Here is a 23,071-nt window from a genome sequence, read left to right on the forward strand (position 1 = left end):
CAGCTGTCATCGCCATGGCGATGTGCTAAAAAATCCAGGTCTGTCTTTTCTGACAGGACACATGATACACGCATACAGACACGCTTAAACCCATATATCACCGCAGCTCACGCACAGCTAATGCACAAACCTGATGTTGGTCTTAGAGACACCACATGAGTGTTATTTTGCCATTCTGTATGCTTACGGGAAACAGCATTTCAGCCGATCATGACATAAGCTTTTAAATATCAAGCACTTGCTGTGTAGTGAGGCATTTTCCAGTAAAGACTATCAAGAGCACTCCTATGATGTCAAATATTGTCTGGATAGGCTTTTGAAACAGTTGATGTTGACTATTAAACTGATCAATCACGATTAATCGCATCCATAATAATTGTTTGTGTTTACTTAATAAACTGTGTATCTGTGCCCTGTGCATAATCTTAATATTTTTGTATTTGTAACACACACACATACAAATATAAAAATGGATAAATGTTAATAATAGGGCTGTCAATTTAACGCATTCATTAGATATAATTAGAGTGAAATAAAGCAGGAAGATTATTAACATACTTATTGCACATAGTGATGTTTCTTTTTAATCTGGTTTTAAACAAATGATTAATTAGATTAATTAATTGCCATATCATGTAATTAATTAGATTAAAAATGAAACATTGACAGCCCTAGCTTATATATAATTTAAATTGACATATTACGTAAACGCAACCTTTTATTCTGGATGCGAATAATCGTGATTAATCGTCGAACAGCCCTACATCAATTGGCAAAACTAGTATAAGCAATAGTGACGCATACTTGTAGTTTAGACAGCTTTGGTTTATAATGACCAAGGTCTGGTTCAGTCATCTAGATGAGGTGTCAAGGTAAAGATAAGACTCATTCCTCAGGAAGAAGACTGTGAAAAGTTTCTGTCGAAATTTGCTGACAGGTTTACAGCACCCTGTTGGATGTTTGAAAGAGTAATGTGTCAAATGCACCCCCACAGACTGTGTAAAGCATGTAGACTCCTGTGTTATGTCTGGGTTTCATGCCTCCCCAGGCTTCATTTCAAATACAGCCTCATCTCTCATGAACATCTAATGTGATGAGTGCATTGTGTGTTTACACCATCAATCTCTCTGCAGGTGGATTTTTAACTAGATATTGCAAGATCAGAGCTCCAAACTTCAATGCTGTCTGTCAGACATTTACCGGGCTTCATCATTAAGCCGACCATACATTACACATATCAATCTTAATAGAAATCATTTATGACACACTGGAAGAGCCAAAGACCACAACTCAACATAAACAGCCTCTCTCTCTCTCACTGGCAAAAATACCGTTGAGCTCTCTGCTCTTCCAAAGCTCCTTGAAAGCCAGGAGACACCTTTTTTGGGTCATACTTTCAGTACAATTAAGAAAATGATAGATCCAACAATGTATAGTGTTGATGTTACATCAGGTGTCCCAGGGCATTTCTACATTCCCATTCCTCTGCATTTTTCTAAACTTAGTATCCGGAGCAAGTGCAAACTCTATGAGAATTTCTGCCTTTCATGTACTTGATCAGTAAAATTAAAGGTGAACGTAATGAAAATAAAGGTGACTAACTCACTAAGGTTAGTTTGACCTTGATACAGATGGGATTCAAATCAAAAGCGACCAACAAATAAGAATAACGTCACAAGGTATTTGTTGGTAGGATACTGTTTCTGCACATACATTTATTACTCCATGTCAAACATATTTAATAAATCAGTCTTGAACTAAACCGAAAGATTCGTTTATTTTCTTAAATATGTACATGTATGTTTTTATAAATACGAAATGAACATGCACAGCACACAGACATATATTATGTAAACACAAACTTTTATTCTGGATGCCATTAATAAGCATTAATCGTTTGACAGCCCTAAATGATTCTCAAATAGTACTTGTGCCCTACCCTCCATCTTCCATTCTTCAAAACGTATAGTACCATCTCAAACACACCGCCGGTTAAGCCAAAAGTTGACATGTTGATATGTTTAATATCCAGAGCCAGTGTAGGTTGAGCAAACTAGGGGTCAACTAGGGGTGACCCCGAATAATCTAATATTTGATGCTTCGATAGGAGGAGCCCGATACGACTACCATTCTCACAGTCGAATCTTCGCAGAGGTGTTATGCAATGGGGATCATGCCATTTTGGATATATGGGAAGTGGTGTAGCAGACGGGAATGCACTGCGCCGGCAAAAATATTATTTATGATGTAAAGAAATGGGACATTTTTAGGGTTGGGTACCGAAACTGGCTATGACCCAGTGCAGGATAGTGTCTCTCCGCATCTTCTGTGCTGTGAGACCGGTAAAGAGAAGCAGCGTGTTCTGCATACACCCGCAGATGACCCGCAAATTAAAGTTTTACACCGTTATCAAACATTTGTCGCTTACTGATTGTTTGGGCATATAAAAAAGAAACTTTATTGGTAGTTCCAAGATGGCGGCATGTATGGTCTGATGTGTGTTTGTCCCCTTGTCTATACTCAATTGTTTGCTTTTATGCTCATATTTGGAGTAAAATTTTTAGCAGATTCCAGGATTGAGCTTTTTGGTTTTTAGATGATTATTGGATTATGGACTACTTTGCTGCAGAAAAGCTTCCATCTCCAGGCTCTACTTGGATCCTGAGGCCCTGTTAGCCTCTCTAGGCCTTAGCAGCCCAGCTACCATCTCTAGGCTCCAGGCCCCAGCAGCCTAGCTACCATCTTCCTTCTCTAGCCCAGCTCCAGCCCAGCTACCATCTCCAGGCCCTAGCAGCCCAGCTACCGTCCTAGGCTCTGTTTGGATCCTGAGGCCCTGCTAGCCTTTTCAGGCTTTACTTGGATCTTGAGGTTCTGCTAGCCTCTCTAGGCCTTAGCAGCCCAGCTAATATCTCCAGGCTCTACATGGATCCTGCGGCCCTGTCAGCTCCTCCTAGTTTTGCTAACATCTTCTGCTAACATGGCTCTTCTCTTAATGCTGCTTTGTTTATTGTCTTTGCAGAATCTAAGATCAAGTGATTTATTCTGGGTGAGTACATTTTACAACATTTGTGGCTCTTTGGACATAGCCTATGGATTCAACTGTTCAGCCTTTGTGCATTCCCCTCAAATGCCAAAAGAGCTGGCAGAGGACTTAAATCTAGCCTGGTTTCTACCTAGAGATATTCTTCAACTTCAAAGTCTTTTGATTTTAAATGACTATTTTGCATTTAATGACAGACATTACTGGGACTCTCATTTTAAAAATTCTACAGATTCTTCATATACTGATGGTAAACAGAGATGGTTAATATTTTTTATTGCTGCTTTTATCTGGCAATGTGCAGCCAAATCCAGGACCTGAGTTGTAGTGTATTCCATTGCCATCTGATGTGAAATCCATGTCTGGTTTGAGTGTAATTCACCTTAATGTTTGCAGTTTGTTACCCAAACTGGATCTGTTTAGAATTTGGGTGAATTTAACAGATGCAGATATTGTTGTGCAATCTGAAACCTGGCTGACAAAATCAATCACTGATATGGATATTGGAAAGGGTGGTTATAATGTGTTTCGTGCTGATAGACTAAGGAAGGGTGGTGGAGTTGCTATTTATGTCAAATCTAAATTTAATGTGAAGTTAGTTTATTCAGAATCAATCGATAAGCAGCTGGAATTTTTGGCAGTGAAGATGGAGTTGGCCAAGGGCTATTATGTTACTGTTGTTGGGTGTTATAGGCCTCCTTCTGCCTTGAGTACAGCATTGCAGACTCTTATTCAACTCTTATCCAGATTGGACTACTCTGAAATTATTTTAGCAGGTGATCTAAACTGGGACTGGCTGAAGCCTTGTTCAGATGAATTTAAGTCATTTTGTGATTCTGTCAATTTTACACAGTTAATCAATTAATTACACAGTTAATCAAGACTAATGTTCCACACAAATTTTCTGCTGTTGGTGTTTTTTGCAATGACCTAAGTGACCACTGCGTTGTTGCTGCTATAAGGAATACTAAGATGCCTAAATGTAAACCTCGTGTAATATGTAAGAGAAATCTCAAAAAAAATTCTGAACAGGGTTTTTGCCATGATTTGTTTAATTGTGATTGGAGTAGAATAGAGCTGATTCCCGATGTGGAGTCAGCCTGGATCTTTTCCGGGTAATAAATTAGTAATAAATAGTAATAAATAGACACGCCCCACTAAAGAGATTCAGAGTTAAGGGGCGGGATAATCACCGGTTTTCCTCTTCGTCTGATTGGCTTGTTTTTAAGCAGTTAAGAAATAAATGTTCTTCTTTTATTAAGAAAGCAAAATCTGATTTTTATATGTCAGCCACTACTAACACCTTAAATGTTACCAGAAAATTTTGGAAGGCTATAAAATTACTTTCTTCAAACAAAGATAGTATTATTGTTCCTTCTTTTATTATGAAAGAGTCTGTAGTAGTTCATGACAAGATGGAGAAATGGAACCATTTTAATGAGCATTTTATTCAGTCTGGTTCTTTGTTTGACACTGCTTGTCCTTATACTGTGACACCTTGTAGAGATGTATCAGTCTCTACAAGTGTCTTTAATTCCACTCCCTTCTTAGTGGCTGATGTTCAAAAAGCCCTAAAAGGGCTGGCTCCTGAAAAACCTCCAGGACCTGATCTTATAGAGCCCTACTTCTTAAAAATAGCTGCTGATTGTGTAGCACAGCCTCTAACATATCTTTTTAATCTTACCTTAGAGAGCAACACTATTCCCAAAATATGGAAATCTGCATTTGTTTGTCCATTATTGAAAGGGGGTGACCCGTCAAATTTAAATAATTACAGGCCAATTTCTAATTTGTCTGTTGTGGCCAAAATGCTTGAATCTCTGGTGAGTGATCAGATGAAAGACTTCTTGCATGTACAGGACATTTTATCCCCAGTTCAGTCAGATTTTAGAAAAAAAACATAGCACCATCACAGCTACAATGAAGGTGATAAATGACATCTCTGTTGCTCGTGACAAGAAGCAGCACTGTGCATCACTTTCTATTGATTTGTCAAAAGCTTTTGACACGGTTGACCATGATGTTTTAAAGATTAGGCTTCTTAATTCGGGGTTTTCAGACAATACTGTCTCTTGGTTCTCAAACTATCTTAGTGACAGAACCCAGTGTACTAAACATGATGGTGTTCAATCTGGTATTTTACCAATCCTTAAAGGGGTTCCACAAGGCTCTGTGTTAGGCCCTCTTTTATTTACTACTTATATAAATAATCTTAATGGGCATGTGTCTGATGCAAACTTTCATTTTTATGCAGATGACACAGTTATTTACTGCTGTGCATCCTCTCTTAAACAAGCCATTGCGCATTTACAGAATGCCTTCACTGTGGTCCAAAACACCTTGCTACAGCTGAAACTTGTGCTCAATGCAGACAAAACCAAATGTATGCTTTTCACGGGCCCTCGAAATAGACCACTGAATGTTCCCTCAGTGATTACTCTTGACGGACGTGAAATACAGACTGTTACAACTTATAAGTATCTTGGTATCGTTATTGATGATTGCCTATCATTTAAGCCTCATGTTCACTGTCTAGTGAGAAAGTTGAGGCTAAAATTGGGTTTTTATTTTCGAAATAAGCTGTTCTTTTCTTTTAATGTTAAAAAACGGTTAGTGGCATCCACTTTTTTATCTGTGCTGGACTATGGTGATATATTATATATGCATTCATCTGCTCAATGCCTTCATATGATTGACGCAGCCTATCATGCATCGCTGAGATTTATTACTAATTGTAAAGCTCGCAGCCATCACTGTGAGCTGTACTCTCGTGTAGGGTGGTCTGCTCTGGCCACACGGAGGCTTTGTCATGGGTATACATTTATATATAAGGCTATTCTTGGTGTGCTTCCATCCTATTTATGTTCACTTATTATGAAAAAAAGTGCTGGTCATTATTCTCTTCGTTCTCAGGCTGTTGTCTTGCTTTCTGTCCCACATGTCAGTACTGAGCTGGGTAAAAAGGCCTTTGTTTATTCTGCTCCCTTTATATGGAATTTGCTGCAGAACAACTTAAAACTTAGTAAGTTGATTCCTTTGAGTGTTTTTAAGTTAAGAATGAGATGTTTTGAGTTTGACTCCCTCACATGTAAATGTTTTAATTAAGATTTTATTGTAAGTGCAAAACTGGCTTTCAAATTGTTCTATTAATTTATTTGTTTTATTTTCATGTTTTTTTTGTGTGTGTCTTGTACGTATGTAATGATGTGTTGTAAATTCTGCTGCCTATCTTGGCCAGGTCTCCCTTGCAAAAGAGATTTTTAATCTCAATGGGCTTTTCCTGGTTAAATAAAGGATAAATAAAAAAAGTTCATTGGTGATGCACGTGCTTGAATTCCCATTTGTAAAGAATAATTCATTATTATCAAATAGTTGAAAAAATAGTTTTGAGGCTAGCAAGTTGCAGAGCTTGGTTAGGTGATGTTTAAGGAAAATGTCCATTACTTTTACTATTTGTGGCTTGTCTTTTGAATATATGTACCCCTGCGTTTTTATCAGACATTTTGCCTGAACACATTTATTTTGCACATTGTGACTTGAATCTGGCTTTATTTGTACTTATTATAAAGGTATATCCTACCTTTGGTGCATACATTTTTGGTGCATCAATGATTCTCTACAATTTCGCTTTACTCTATTTAACCACCTGGTGTTGTCCTCACATGCACGCATGCGCACACACTACTGTGCAGACTCTGGCTCCAAAAGACGTCAGCGGCCACAACTCAGACATTTTTGGCTTCATTTTGTTTAAATGGAAGTGAATGTGGCTGTGTCGTCCATATTTTTTTCATTCTATGATAAACATCTGCAATGGGTAGAACGGGATTTACAAACTAAACCAAGCCAAGGTGTTATTCTATTAAGGCACTTAACTAAACACATTTAATGTACTTTTTTGGCTGCTATACAATTGAGTCTGTTCATAGTAGTTGGTTTTACTATGGATGCCAAATAGTGTGATTAAAATGCTTTTGTAATTTAATTTCTGTGAGTTATTGTAGAATATATGCTCTGTAATATGCTGGTAAAGAACAGCATTTTGTTTTCTGTGTTTATGTAAATACTCAAGAGGAATGACAAAATTATGAAATTTGAATTTGAAGCCCTGGCCGTTAATCCTTAAAATCCCTCAAGAAATAAAAACTCTGAAGTCAATCATGTGATGTCCACCCTATGTGCATCTAAAACAATAAAGACAAAAGGATTTGTCACAACAAATCAGATCAAATATAGTAAGACATTACTTGTGCTTGACTTCATGTGTCATTACGCAGACCAATCGCATATGACATCATTACAGGGATGCCGTGCTTTGATGCTTTACATCAGTCAGTTTATAGACATACAGTATGTTGATCGGCAGTAAACACGTCAGTGGTTCTTTCTGTGGTGTCATTTCAGGTTTTATAGTGGTCTTGTCACATGGCAGCAAAATGGCTTCTTGCCTCATTAAAATAAAAAAATGTGTGATCATATCACATTGTAAAAAGAAATCCTGTTAAAAAACAATAAAGTACTGGCAGAAAATGACCAGTACATTTTCCTTTATTTTACGGACATTTCTGTTAAAGAGCAATGTAAATGTAAAATAACAACTGTAAAAATGTATATGGAAAATTCCTTCATGTCAATACGGTATATTGTGCCCTATTATTACAGATTATTTTAGAATGCAGATGTATTGATGTTCTGTATAATTTAGATTGAAATGCTTTTTTAAACTAATCGATCTGGTGATCTGGACAAAACAACGAGTCTCTTGTCATTCACCCCCTGACACTAAACTACTGATGTGTATCAGTGAATAAATCAATACCTTCTCATTGCGATGCATGTAGCACTAAATCCAACTACTAATACAAGAAGACATTCAGACAGAACCCAGAGGAGCCCACGACACTCAAATGGGTTTAACTCCTTTACTAAACGACTAAATAATTAAGACGGAAGACAGCAGGCCTGTGTTTGGATCTGTGCCGTCTGTGTTAATCTGCCTGGATCCTCCCAAACTCATTTGCCTGTCCCACCGCTCGTGCCTCCAGCGTCTCCGGCAGAGCTGTGCCTCTTCCCAAGCAGCTGCCCCGGGATCCCAACATACTTCACTGCAATGTTTATCAGGCAGATTAACATGCTGACAGCCCCACCATTTGGAAACAGTTCCACGATTTATGTCCAATGGCTGTGAAAAACGGAGTGGAAGGACACAGTAAAGAGCCTTCACGGCCATTTGTGAAGCCCAGCCTGCATCTGTTTTCAGCGGAACTGGTTTAGACAGCATCTTCTGTGGCCTTTGACACATCTCAAGGTTGTTCAAGGTGTGTGAACGTCCAGCATCTCTGATCTTGTGTGTTTGTATACTGTGGAGGTCTGGCAGGGTACGGTATATTGGTTTGTGGTTGTCCAAACATTGGTTGTAAACAGTTTACGTAAATAAGCATGTCTGATTGCTTTATAAGTTAATAATGGTCGTGCATTTTTATTAGATGAATGCTGATTGGCTGGTTTTGTAGCCTACGATAAAGTAATATCTTGGAAATGAAAATAGTTTATATTTGACCCAACAATGGGTAAAAAGACTTTATTTTAAGGTCCAATTCTCGCTATTAACAAACCATCAACTACTAATTTTGCCTTAATACATTCACAATTTGTTGCTTATTAATAGTTAGTAAGGTAGTTGTTAGGTTTTGGTATTGGGTAGGATTAGGGATGTGAATAAGCCTATATGCCAATAATAGGCATTCCAATAACATCTAGTTAATAGTGAGAATTGGTCCCTATGCTTAAGTGTTACCGAAAATGACTGTTCTGGACATACACTGTGTGGGTTAATCTAATGAAATATCATCCCCAAATCAAAATGAATTATTATTTTTTGCTAAGAGAGTCTATAAAAATATTTTTGTGACATTAATATAAAGCACCTTTTCTGCTACTGCGCTCATTGTGGTTGTGAAAATGTGAAAATCACTACCACTTTCACACTACTATTGTACTATACAACTGTAATGTCAAATAAAAGAAAATATATTGCATTACAGCAATTAATATCAGATTTGGGTTGAGGAAGAAAATTGTTACAAAAACTCTTAGTTGACGTGCAGCAGGCATTTGAAATGTGGTAAGAGCTTCAATCTGACTTCTTTCTAAAATGCAAATACTAAATTATAGATTAACAAATGCATTATGACTTCATCTCCATACCGAGCTGCAGTGTGAGATGGCCAAATACAAAGACATTGTCTAAATGGAGGTAACCCATTGGCGTCTCCATGGAAACAAACTCCACAGATTTTTTTGAAAACGTGTTTTAAAAGACGCACAACATATGATTAGAATGAGAAGCGACAGCATGCAAACATTCACTCTGCGCTCAATCTTACCAGAACAAACTGTCAGCACTGTGAGGAACAGACAAAACCAAAACGGCCTCAAATTAAACTTTGGGTCGTTTTTCTCAAAAACTGTGCATTCCTTAGGTATTCGTCTCACCTTTGTGTTTTATCATTTGCAGGACTGACAGTGCTTCATAATTTGTAGCCGGCGGGAGAAACACGAGCAGTATACAAGCAAAGATAACAGATAAAAGCAAAAGCATAAGAGTAGAGAGAGGCGGCTTTCTGACGCTATGTGAACAAGAGCTTCTGACATCAGATTATTCTTATTTGCTCTCTCTTTAAGTCCTCTTCTTTTCACAGCAGGCCTGACATTAAATGTCACCAACAAACCCTTAAAAGCACTCAAGTGTAAATGGTTGAAAAAATAACCAATTCTCTCATTATTGGTAACAGTTCGCTTTAGCTTGACGCTCCGCCATGAATTACTGCTTAGACAGACTCAAGTGCCACCATCATAATACAAAATTCCACTAGAGCTCCGGTTACAGCATTTGATAGCACATAAATGAAGGGGTGTGTCTAAAAACACATCCAGCATCACAATTACATGTAAACGCTTGTGGAACACTATCACTCGCAAAATGCAAATGTATTATTCACAGAGCACAATAAATGCTTATTTAAAACAAAAGGTCTGCCGTAAAGAAATGCAATGCACTCTCAAGAAAACAATTGAAATTCCTATTTTGAGGGAAAAGTGGTCACACTGCCATTATTTATGCCCTTCAACAGCACATTGCATTGAGATACATCATTCATATTCTTCCGTCACTTGGCATATGCTACATTATTTCTCTATGTCTTGTTGCATTAATAGCCACAGACAGATTCCTGCATTCTAGATTTCCCTTAAGGGATTTCAAACAGACCAGCTGTCTCAAATCTTTACTTCTTTACTCCTAATGTTTACATGTTATCAAAAATAACGTGCTGTTGTTAAGACCTGAGGGAGTTTCCTCCGTAAACCCCTCACAGTGCAGAACATCACTGAGCCAACAGTCAGCGGTAGAATGTGTAAACTGAGGCTAATCTGAGATTGTGTCAACTCCGTGTACTATAACTTTCAATACTCAGAAAATGTCGGAAAAATGTCGGAAAAATGGAAAAATGGAAAAATGTCATATTAACGTTTTCTTAAGGCTAATTCGCACTGATCCAACAAAATCCAACAAACGAGTTATTAGCTTTTTAAAAACAAAAGATTCCGTTATACAATAAACATTTTTGGGAATACTGTAGTTTGAAATCAGATAAAGTATTTCAATATTAAAATGAGGAAATCTATTATTTTAATTGGTGTTAAACGTTCCAGCTGATGCTATAAAACGAGATTTAACGTCTCACTTGATTTTGAAGTTCCAATATACAGATGTTCCTTGTGTGCTCTTTCTGAGAAAATGTTGTTAGATCAACAGGTAAACCATCTACAAAGGTCACATGAAGCAATCCCAAGGAAGAAAACAACACTTGACAATGATCATTATGTCCTGGCATGTACAAATTGACTTAATCTTTGCTGCCCATTGCTCCAAGAATGCTGGAACTTGCACAAATGATGAAAAAACATGTCAAACTATAAAAGGCAAACTAAGAGAAAGCAGTAGCACATAACAATAAATTATTCATCTAATCTGCTGAAAGAGAAAACGTCTCAAAGAGAAAACGTTTCCTGATGGATGGATCGAGACATTGTGTCGAACCGACAGATGGGGTTATGACTTGAGAACCTATTACTTCTGACTAGTTTTGAAAAGGCCAATGAAATTGGTGAATTCAATGTGCATTCCGGACTCCGCCCGTGGATATCCGGGTTTAGAGGTGAGACGGCGTGCTGCATTCATTCACCTTTTGGTGCTTGGTTAGCACTCCCAAACCGTCACAGTGGCCAGAGAAGGGGCCGAGACAGGGGGCTAGATGTACGATCTGCTTCATCGAGCCCACGGGGGGTGGTTTGATGGCTAGCAGTGCTGGTCCCAGCTCCACTGACTTACCTGCCCGGCGATGGCACAGCTCAAATAAGCTCAACGCACTGTCGAGGTGAGAGTGCTGAGGGCTGCTTATTTTTATACTCTGCATTGCGTGTCACCATTACGCAATGTCGAGTTGTAGAACACTGTCGTTCAGAGGGTGAGAGGGGCTGCAAAAGGGGCCCAGCAGGTGTTGGGACGGGGCAGGGACCCACCCCACATCAAGGGAAGAGAGGGCGACAGAGTCAGCTTGGCGGGAACGCGCCGAAGGGGGGCGCTCCAGGTCTTACTGAGCTCCTCAAGCACCTTGATAACACTGGCACTGGGGCCAATGTACCAAGTATCCAGCAACGAGTGCTGGGGGTGCGGTGCACCGCAGCCCAATGCTCACGCCGGCCCAAGAGAGCATGGCCGACATCTCAACGTCCTCCTCTTCCTGGTGTCGACCTCCCGAGGGGGCTCCAAGGAATCGTCAGGGTCTGATGCCAGAAGGTCTCCCTCCAATGCTGCAAGGGACATCTCCTCGTCTTCACGCATCGTGTCTGAGTGCCTGGTTGAGGAGCAAGATGGGGAAACCGTCTTTTGGGAAATGGCCAGACGAACGAGACGGCGATGGAATAGTCCGCGAGCCGGGGACTGATGGATTAACGCTCACGATCGCCGTCGCTGATGGCAGGGTCATAGCCGCTGTTGTCACGGAATGGGAAGCAGACAAGATGGTGGCTGGATCTTGGAAGAACACACCCACCCGTGACCGCAACATCTGAAACGCCATCCGCCCGCAGTGCGGGCAAGACGTATCCACGAAGGCTGCCTCAACATGTTGGACCCTCGAATACCTGTCCTCAATGAGTGTGTTGCACCCACGAGAGCAGCGGGTCATGCCACGCTGAGGAAATTTGCCCAGGAACTGCTGAAATGCCCAGGGGAAGGTGAATGAATACAGCACGCCATCTCCCCTTTATACCCGGATATTCGGGGGCGGAGTCCGGCATGCAAATTTCATTCGCCAATTTCATTCGCCTTTTCAAAACTAGTCAGAAGATGATAGGTTCTCAAGTCAAACCCCCGTCTGTCAGTTCGACATGTCGAGAGACAGACAGAAAGGGAACTCTTAAATCAAGCACAGATTATGGACCTCAATGCGCTAGGCCTTCTGCATCTCCAATTAGCAGTTGCCCCAGGAATGAGGCTTGTGCCTTTCTGCCTCTCCATTTAGCTAATTCAATTGCCATTTTAGAGACCACACCAGAACCACAGAATAGAGAGCAAGTAAGACTTACTTTAAGACATGTGTAGAGCCATTGATCTGTGTGGCCGCGCAGGACGTTCCGGCACCCAGGATGGAAGGTCGTCGGTAACGCTTGTGTCCGCAGCAGAGAATGATGAGGAAGGCACGACGGAAGGACTTGTTGAGGAAGGCGTAGAGGATGGGGTTGAGCATGGAGTTGATGTAGCCCAGCCAAAGACAGGCGGCCCACAGCTGCTCAGGAACACTGTAGTCTATGAAGGGATCCACCACATTCGTGATGAAAAAAGGAGCCCAGCACAGACAGAAGCAGCCCATGATTATGCACAGAGTCTTGGCCGCCTTGGTCTCGATGCGCATGCGGTGGTTGCGTTGGTGGTCTGCGCTGTCCGAGGCCGTGTTCCCGGCCCCTCCGGCCCGCTTTAGCAGGTTGATCTGCCGGGCGTGCGCCCGGGCCGTGACGTAGATTCGCTGGTAGGCCAGAACCATCAGGATCAGTGGTAAGTAGAAGGCCACGACTGAGCAGGTCAGAGCGTATGGTTTGTTCACCATGAAAACACACACCGTTGAGTTGCCGAGGACCTTTCGTTTCTCTATCTGTCGAGAGGAGATGTTACACATTCAGCTTATTCAAACACTGACTAATGATGGACTTTCAATGAAGGCTTTATTCTTTTAACGGGCTGCTCATATATTGCACAACTCAGCCGACACTGTGTAACTATGAAAAACATCTGTGTTACAATTAACCCCCCATTACTTTGTACCCCAATCTCCCATACATTTCAAGATAAAATACCTACTTTTCTAGATCCAATCAATTCAAGGTAGAAAATAACATGCCACACCCTCAATTTGTATTATTGTATATTCCAAATACGTAAAAATGTGATCGACTTCCAGCTCACTGGGACTTCACTGTAATTTGTTGCTCCCTCAAAGGCTTAAGTGTTGGCACTACGAAATGTATAATGTGCATCCAATATGTACAGTTGACATTTCACATACATTTCCTGTCTTTGACTGTATGAGCCCTTTCCCAACAGTGAGAAACTATTTAAACGTCAAAAACAGCCATGTTGCAATTAGCAATGTTATTCTGTTTAATGACATTAATTCATTCTAACTAAATATGTCAAATATACTCATGTCACATCGTGGTTCATTGCACTGTTGATATTTAAATGAACAATAGATCCAATTAAATGTCTGGTCATTAAAAGTGCATAAAGCTTGATAAGAAGTATTGTGTCAGCACAGATTAAACTGAAGAACAATGTAATCCCAAAGGAATACAGATATTTACCAACCTGCTGGTGTTTAATAAATGGATGGAAGATGAAAGTCTATGAAACCCTGTGCTGAAATATTTTATTTCCATGGATGTCAAAACTAGAAAAACCCCTTTCCAGGTTACACTGGAACAACATTTCCTTCTCTCCAGTGTGATTTTAATTATCGTGGATCAATCTCCCCTCGGGGACATGTTTTGTTTGTTTACAGGAAAGAAATGGATTAAGTTCCCTACCTGAGACTTTGGCATTTAATATTCTATTCAATCATAACAGCCTTCAAAGAGGAACTTTATGAGCGTTGCGCAATTTCTTTTTTTCGTACCCAGACAGTGGCTTGACTTAGGTGCATGGATGCATAATTGCTTTTTCAAACTGCAGAGTGAAATGGTTGAAAAATAGGTTTCTATAATGCAAAAACACATGCGTTTGCCGGCCTCGCTGCACTTTCATAGAGGACTTTAATAATCCAGCTCGCCCTGACCGCATACACGCGGAGTGAGATGCAAAACAAATATAATTATTTAAAAAATTCTGAGTCGCAAACTTTATCAACACAAACTGTCTGTAAAATCGGACTTAACTCACCAAATCATTTATTCCAATACTGTTCCAGCCCTGCATTATGGGTAAGAAGGAAATGACGGTTGGGATTATCCAGCATCCGCCGATCATCAGAGCCACTCTCATTGGTGTCATTTTATTCCCGTAGACCAGCGGTTGGCAACATATGGCGTAGTACCTGCAAGAAAGGGTTAAAAACATTTTTTCTATACGGTACACATACAAAAATAACCATGCAAAACATGTTTTGGTTTTTTGGGAATCTTGTGAAAGACAGCAACCTTGAAAAACGTGAAGGGACATGACCAGTCAATGCCCCGGACAGACAAAACATCAAAACATTTTAGACATCTGATTTATGAAACAGAGGGATCTTGTCAACCTGCTAGAGCTGCTTTTCCTCCCTGATCTGACAGTATACAGTATGTGACGCAGGTCCTCTGACTTTAACCCCGAGCATTCTGAGAGAACAAAGATTTCTTAGGATAACAACTCCCAAATAAACAAACCCTAATTGGACAATCTGGATTGGACAATCTGGAAACACCACGCATTCACACTGGAGAGAAGGAAATGGAGAAGGAAATCTGTGGAGCCTTCTTTTATTTTTAGCATTTTTATACCAACAATAGTATAGTTTTATTGGTAGCTGAAATTACGATATTAAAATAGCATTTTTATTTCTAAACATTACTTAATAATTGACTTTGCGAGTAGATCTTTGTGACTGACATATGCTGAAATCCGATGGAAATCTGTGGAGCCTTCTGTATTTGCAGACTTCACCCAGCCCTGCCAACAACCCTACGGGATTGATGTAAACTCATGTTTATCAATATTTATGGCTGTGCTGTAAAGCCCACGACTATAAACAACATTTTGAATTCATTTAAAGGTCTATTACCTTTTATTTTTCCCAAAGAAAAGACAAGCAGTGGATTTTCACGCTTTTCATTTGAGAACCGAGAATCCAATAAATCACCTCAACTGCCGCAAATACAGTTTTGCTGAAATAAAGCACAGGACACTCTTGAAAAATGAATGAATGTCACCGATCTATAAATTTGTTTTTTGTATCAAAGTGTACCAAAGGTGTACAATAAACCTTGACTTGCACTACGTGTAACTTAAAGAAAGAATCAGTTGAAAAGAGTCCTCCTATGAGAGTTAAGTGTGCATGAAAAGCCTTAAACAAACCAATAGTATAACACCATGCCCTAACCAGATGTGGAAAATAAATGGCAAAGCAATAAAATCGATCAATAAAAACAACCAGTGACAACAAGCTGAGGGAGTGAATCTACATATTATCACTTCTGTTGTTGATGTGCTAATGTACATAATACAAAAGCACTAATATAACTAACTCAACTCAACTCAATTTTATTTTAACAGTGGACTTTTTCAATTATACATTGAAAAGCAACAATGCAACAAAATAAAGTTTCTCAAAATACAAATAATGCGTGGTGTTTTTTGATCATTTCGCACAAGATTATCAACACTAACTGTGAAAATCCACCTGATCTCACAGGAATTCGTAGCTATTTTACAAGGTTGCTCGCTCACATAAATCCATACCTTATGAAACGTACAAAAACATACGATAACTATAAAAAACAATACTGAAGTCCCACGCCTAACCCTATGATGTCACTGGCGCGAAAGCAAATCGTACGAATTAGTAAAATTCGTTATTGTAAAATAGTAAAATTTTGCTGTGAGATTGTGTTGGTAAAAAAACGTTTTTGGGATTATATGGGATTATATGCGCACCGATGTATCCATAGCACATAACGGGCATATTCCTACGTGCCAAGTGTCAGAAAATTTCAGATCCGTGCTTACTCTGTAATTTCTGAATGACAGAATTGATGTCAACAGTGTCACCGTAAAGCATTTCAAGAAATGAATGCATGTCGAAAATATACTTCCATCTGAAGGCTTGTACCTTGTTGCTTTATGCATCGAGATACAAAGATGTGCGCCTAATACTGTATCTGCTTGATAAGAAGGCATGTGCTTGTTCTGACACCATGAGACATTAAGTCTTCATACCCTTGCACAACCTTTCTCCCATCACATCCCATTAGGTTCCAACCTTTACACATTGCCATCCAGAGAACGTGAATATTTTATGCCCGTGGCTGTCAAGGATGTGTGGTTACCCACAATCCCCAATACAAACATTTATGTACTGTCTTGCTTATCTTACACACTCAGTTTAGTTCATGGATGTCTGCAAACGGTCTGATAATTTGAATCAGGTGTGTTGAATAACGCAGACATGAAAAATGTGCAATGATCTGACCGGAGCTCAAAACCACGGCATTAGAATAAATTCTGTCTCTCTTTGACCCAGATGTCTCTGCCGATGTTCCTGTTTATATCTATACCTCTGGCCACAGAGCCTGCCATGCTAACCATGTGTTCACCACAGCATGTTTACTGCTGGCAAAGAGAGCGAAACTCCGCTCTATGTCATTGAAAGTGCAATGCGACGATGTGACCTCTGCCCCTCCGGTTCAGATTTTGGCCCTTGATATACCTGAACAGGGCAAAGCTGAGTCTAAAACCTGAGGAATGTAACCTTTGCAGCCGGTATACAGATGAAATCAATGTTTGCATCACATTGTTTCTACTAAGGTCCAAGAGAGTTTACTGTAGATGTATTCTATAATATTCCTCAGTACATTTATATTGAGTAAATTAATTTTTGAATGGGCCTTTCTACCAAGAAATATGCAATTGTTTGAGACTTTATGGACGTCTCACATCATTCTTCTGTAACTAATTTGGAAAGGTTCTATCTCAGGGGAAAGTGTTTGCAAGTGGGTCAGCAGAATCTCTGTCCGAAGCCCTGACTTCCAGCACATGTCTTAAATCATTCTCAGTTAAAGTGTCAAAGCACTCTCCGCTGTGATCAGACACAAGCAGACACTCTCCTTATTGGACCTGTATGTTATTTTCTAGCATGCTGCATTGGTCAGTTATCCGAGATCACGGTTCTTTGTAAACACGCCGTACGGTTTACATTTGTCTTCTTGCTGTGTAATTAAACTTTGAAGAATGCATATGGCAGCTTTTTGCGTTTAATTGTGTAGCGTCTGTGCTGAATTGAATTAAATTGGGCCACGGTAAATGCTCTTTAATGTCTCAGAGTAACAGCTGAATTGCTACAGTAAATAAGGCTATGCATAAGCACAATAGGCTTAATTGTCCGTATAATTGCCCGCGTTTACTAGGGCTCTAGTTGAAACACAATAAAAATCATTTGACCCCATTACAGCAATTTAGTGTAATTCTGAATATGTCAGTACCTATTGAAATGACTCGTCGTATCATCTCCAAGATGTTCTTAAATGGTCTCATTTTTTTTCACTTTCATCTTTGGTTGATGTTAGCTAGTGATAACATTAACACCTTTTAATCCTTCACACCTACATCCAGTCTGTTGTGAAAGAAATGTTGTGGGTGCAGAAATGGGTTGAATGTCAGCTATGGTCAATTGCCGTTTTATATTTATGCATTTGCCAGACGCTTTTATCCAAAGCGACTCTCGTTGCATTATACTGTACATTGTATCTGAGTATGTGCAATCCCCTGAGATCGAACCCATGACATTGGCGTTGCTGGCGCCAGGTACCAACCACTGAGCCACAGGAAAGTTAATGCAACATGTTTCATATATCAGTTTATATGGACTCTCACTAAAGTACAGTACTGAAATCTATGGTGTCCATAGCCTTTAAATTTGAAGACCAACATGAAATCACACCTTTGATCAGAATAATAAGCCAAAGAAGAGCTGGTTTCGCACAGTTCCCGAAGCATGCTTGGAAATGCAAACGTGTCGTGAAAGTCTGCGTGAAAATCCAATTCCAGGCTTGGCTGCCATTGGACAAGCACGTGCTGAGAAGAAATTAACTTTCGACCAAAGGAAAAGAAGACGTCTGGGTCGAATGGGTAGACGCTCAGTCCTAATGACTCTATAAGCTTGTGACCGAGAGCCACCTATATCACTGTTTTCACAGGCTCATGCCGCTGTTGAATCATCACCAGCTCTCCTTGACATCTTTCATTGATGTGTGGAGAAATATTAGATTTATTGGTCTGAGGATATTTTTAGTGGGTTTTATACACTGATCTACAAGAAGGCTCCCCCACAAACAATTTAAATAAATTGTGAATAAATAGTTTTACAGTAGAAAACCATTTACTATGTAAAGTAGGTAAGTGCGCAAACATCCTCCAAAGATTTGTGCTTAATGCTGTTTGTTCTGGAGATACGTCATGCATCACTGGGACTGTAAAGCATCACTGCACCACTGCGATCCAATCAACTCTTCAACATGCTGCACTTGCACGTGATTGCATGACAAGACTTGATAATAACGTTGCAACGTTAATTGCATCGCAAACAGCACTGAGTTTTGTGAATAGGTCAAATTTACATAAATAGGAGGCAACAACTTTAAAACTGGTTCAGATGAATGCAATATCAGTGCAGATTGCAGGTTTTCATGCTAAAAAAAACCGCACAAAATGGTGCTGAAAAGAGTTTTTGAACACAAACTTCTGTGCTTGCATGTGTGCTGACAGAATAGTTTAAGATAAATCCGAAGTGACGTGCCCACAGAATAAACCAGTGAATTCTTGCAGGGTGTGTCAGGCGGTCACGCTCTTTATTGTTGTCATATAAAGTAGACGATGGAAAAGTGCAAAGGTCTTCGCGTTACAGCCGGTTATATTTAGAAGTTGAGTCCAGGGAGATTATCGGCAATAAACATGAGGTACTTAAGGGTGTATTGTATTGAAGCGATTACAATCTCTAGAGAAATGGTACAGAAGGACAGTTGAGTGAGGAATAACATTCCAGTCATGACATTTCAAAGGCGCGGCCAAAAGGGCTGGAGGCCTGGCTGACAGCTCACCTGTTGCTCTTTTGTTCCCTGTGTGGAGGCTGATCAGGTGCGGTACTTTATATTTCATCTCTGAGGAGCCACCTGGGCCTCTCTCCTCTCGGCTGCTGAAGTGTGCAAATAATCATGACAGCAAAAGCTCCGGGACTCATTTACAGCTGATATTCTCTTCCTGCTCAGACAGAGTTTTCTGCGCTTGTGTTTTTTCAGTTTGTACTACAGTAACTCATATGTTTGAACTTTTGGAAAAGTTCATTCGTGATCAATATTTTTGTCTTTTTTGGTAAATGATGCAAGCACATTTGTAACAAGATGCATTTACATGTGAAGTGATATTGCATGAAACATCCTTAAAAGGGGTCATATTTGCCTATTTTTCAAAGTCTTTATTATGTTTATGATCTGCTTAACAAAAAGAGTAAGATTTCTTTTCAATTATTTGTTGAATTATTCAATTATCTCTCACGGAGGAGCTTCGGGAGCATAAAAGGAGGAGTGACAGGAGGGTACGACGAGAGAGGAGCAGGCCTGGAGTTTATGTTGTGTTTTATTATGTTTGTGTGGATTATGTTGCATTTTAAGTTCGTATTGTTGTTTGTTTATTTTATTAAAAAGTTGTTATGTTCGCCGGTTCCCGCCTCCTTCCTTCCTTTTATGGATCTTTGTTACACAGACAAATGAAAGCTTTCACTCTTAAGAATATCACTGTATCTAACACTTTAGAGTACATAACATAAAATCATTGAAAAAATTACCATCAAACTGTTAAAATTATAAGGATTTCTGTAAAATGAGACCATTTTCATCAATTCACTCCAATGTATGTGGGTAGGGCACTCTTTTAAATGAGTAAAATTCATGCTAAAATACGCAGCAGACTGAAAAGGTTAATCGTATCTATTCACAACAGAAATATTTGACCTTGTGTTTTTTAGATACTACATAAGTCTCCATAGCCCAGAAGGTTGATATATATACACAACAGTGTATATCACAACAGTGTATAGCTTTCCTGTAGCTCAGTTGTGAGAGCATTGCATTAACAACGCAAGGTTGTGGGTTTGATGCAGATACCTATGTATAAATGTATAGGATAATGGAATGTAAGCCGCTTTGGATAAAAGCGTCTGCCAAATGCCTTAATATAAATGTAAATATCAAGTCAAACTACAGAAACATTCAGAAGTGGCCGCTCATGACGCACATACAGCGCAGCTAATGAGCACCTACAATTAGCATTCAACCGGAATGAGTCGGATGAGAGGAGGCATAATAGAGAGCACCAAATTAAGCATTAAATCAACAGTGAGACTGTGAATCATCTGAAGGGACTCGTGCGCTGTCAGAGACACTAAACACATGCTGATCTGAACGTGAGGAAGGAGTGGAAACTGCGAGGCAGTGCATCTATAAAACATTCGGACAATGAGAGAAGTATTAAAAAATGAAACAAAACAAAACATACAGTCAAAAATAATCATATAAGTGATAAACACCCATGAGAAAACTCATACAGATTAAATCTGTACCTTGTAAGCTGCTTTGTGAGTGTAAAGAATCACTGCCCAATGGCAACAGCAGAGAAAAAGAGAAAAAGTCTTTGTGTTGTCATTGAGCTACTAAAGCGTGAGATGAATGTAAAAGGTGTGATGACTCAAATAAAGGGAAAAAGGTCACGTGAGAGTAGGCAGTGACTCCACTTCTCCTCAGTTGGCTGATTATACTGTCATTCTGTCAAAAGCATGAAATGTGTCAGTGAGTCGCTGGTTAGCAAGAGCACTCAGCTCCTCACATTGTGTCCGCAACGCAAAGGTAAAGGGTTCGAACACCAGGGAACACACATGTTGATATGTAAATGTGATGTTTACTTTATAAACTATGCTTAAAGATGTTTAGTTTAAATAATTAACTTTGGATAAAAGTGTCTGCCAAATGCATAAATGTAAATATTTGGTTTGAATTCATCTGTAAAACAATTATTTTCATACAACGATGTTATAGTATCAGTTACCTGTTAAAAGTCTAAGGTACATAATGCTTGAACTGGCTTTAATGTATATAACACATACATTTCATCAGACGTACGCACCTGGCTGGAAGCCAGTGAATTTATTTACAGTGAATTATATTACAGTGAATTTGATTGTGTATTCAGTTTATTAAATAAACAATTTGTTGTATGGGTTGTGCAGCTTTGTCGCATATAGGCCTAGCCAAGTAACGGTTCTTCTACTGGTAACCCGAAGAAATAATACTGGCTAGTATATATTTTTAACTTGCTAGCTAATGTAACTTACTTATTACATGTATTTCTTTTGCTTGTTTTCAGAAATAATCGACAGGAATTCTATTCTTTGCAGATGTGTGCCAGAAATGAAGTTTGTGCTACAGAAGCAGGCATGCACAGTAACGTTTGTTTATGTTGTTGCTTTGAAACCGTTTATTTATTTTCTATTACACTTATTTGATGAGTTTATTTGCAAAAACAGATAACTTCATACCATTCAATAAATGATGTTTTATTATTATGCAGTCCAATTAATATTAATCAAACGGCAGTTGGGTTGTTTTAATCAAGTCCTATTAACTAAGTTTCTTTTTAACTGTTGCTGCGGACTGTTTTATCCACAGGTTACGAGTGGAAGGATTTTGTTACTTAGCTGTCGATCTTACGATGATTTTATTAATGAATGTTTTGTTCTGCTATTTGGACTAGGGATGTTAAGCTTGTGATAAATGGTTTTGTTTCACAGATCTGACAACCCTGCCAAGATCCATTAACACTCAACACTAACACATGACAACAATGAAAGGGAATTCCGTCAGTGGACTGTTCCAAGATGGCGGACACGTCTACGTGCCTGGAGCGCTAGAATGAGGCATCTAGTTATATACAGCATATCAATGTTACTAACACAAAAACACAATCAGACATGATAACATAATAAAAAACATGACTGACATGATTAACATGAGTTATCTGTTTTTGTAAATAAACTAGACTAACCTAAAAGCCCAGGAACAGTAGAAAGCAGCTTGTTTTACACACTCTAACATGATGACTTTTTTATTGCTCTTTGTAAGTGATTGCCTGAAGGACAAAAGGCAAACCTCATTGTCAAATCTCAAAGGGGCAAATGAATTGTGAAATCGCCAAAATGGACGCCTTCCCTGAGATTCATGATTGTGATAAGTGCCTCCTAAAGCCAAGTTAACTGGAAGCTTTTGGTCCCTCTGTACTGTGAAAATCATCACTATCCATAAGAAAATCAGACAAGGGCACAGGAGTAGTTGCTGGTTGAGCGTGAATGTGAGATAAACAGAAATATACAAAAACCCTTGAGATGTATGGAACAACTGATGTCTGGAAAGTCTTACGACGTTCTTTTGTAATTCCCTTATACGATCACAATCGAGATCACAACAGCTTTAAAGGGATAGTTCACTTTAAAATAAAAATGTTATTCTGCAAAACACAAAAGATACTTTAAAGAATGTTGGTAGCCAAACAACATTGCCCCTCATTTCTCAAAATATCTTATTTAATGTTCCATAAGATAAAAAATGAATGCAGGTTTTAACTGACATATTGGTGAATCAATTCCAGATTTTTTTAGTTTTGGATGAACTATTCCT

At 39.2% G+C, this 23,071-nt stretch overlaps 1 protein-coding gene across 4 annotated transcripts in view; it reads right to left on the reverse strand.

Moving 5' to 3' along the window:
* The window catches only part of htr4 (5-hydroxytryptamine receptor 4), a 100,715-nt gene that overhangs the window by 21,067 nt on the left and 56,577 nt on the right, over positions 1-23,071 (reverse strand). For all 4 annotated transcript variants that reach the window (XM_079479654.1, XM_079479656.1, XM_079479655.1 and 1 more), the window contains 2 exons: positions 14,538-14,691; positions 12,692-13,254 (listed from right to left, as the gene is read on the reverse strand). In XM_079479654.1, the coding sequence (XP_079335780.1) occupies positions 12,692-13,254; positions 14,538-14,691 (717 nt within the window). The remainder of the gene's footprint in view (positions 1-12,691; positions 13,255-14,537; positions 14,692-23,071) is intronic.

The sequence above is a fragment of the Barbatula barbatula genome (assembly GCF_947034865.1).
Source record: "Barbatula barbatula genome assembly, chromosome: 18".
Classification (NCBI taxonomy): Eukaryota; Metazoa; Chordata; class Actinopteri; order Cypriniformes; family Nemacheilidae; genus Barbatula; species Barbatula barbatula.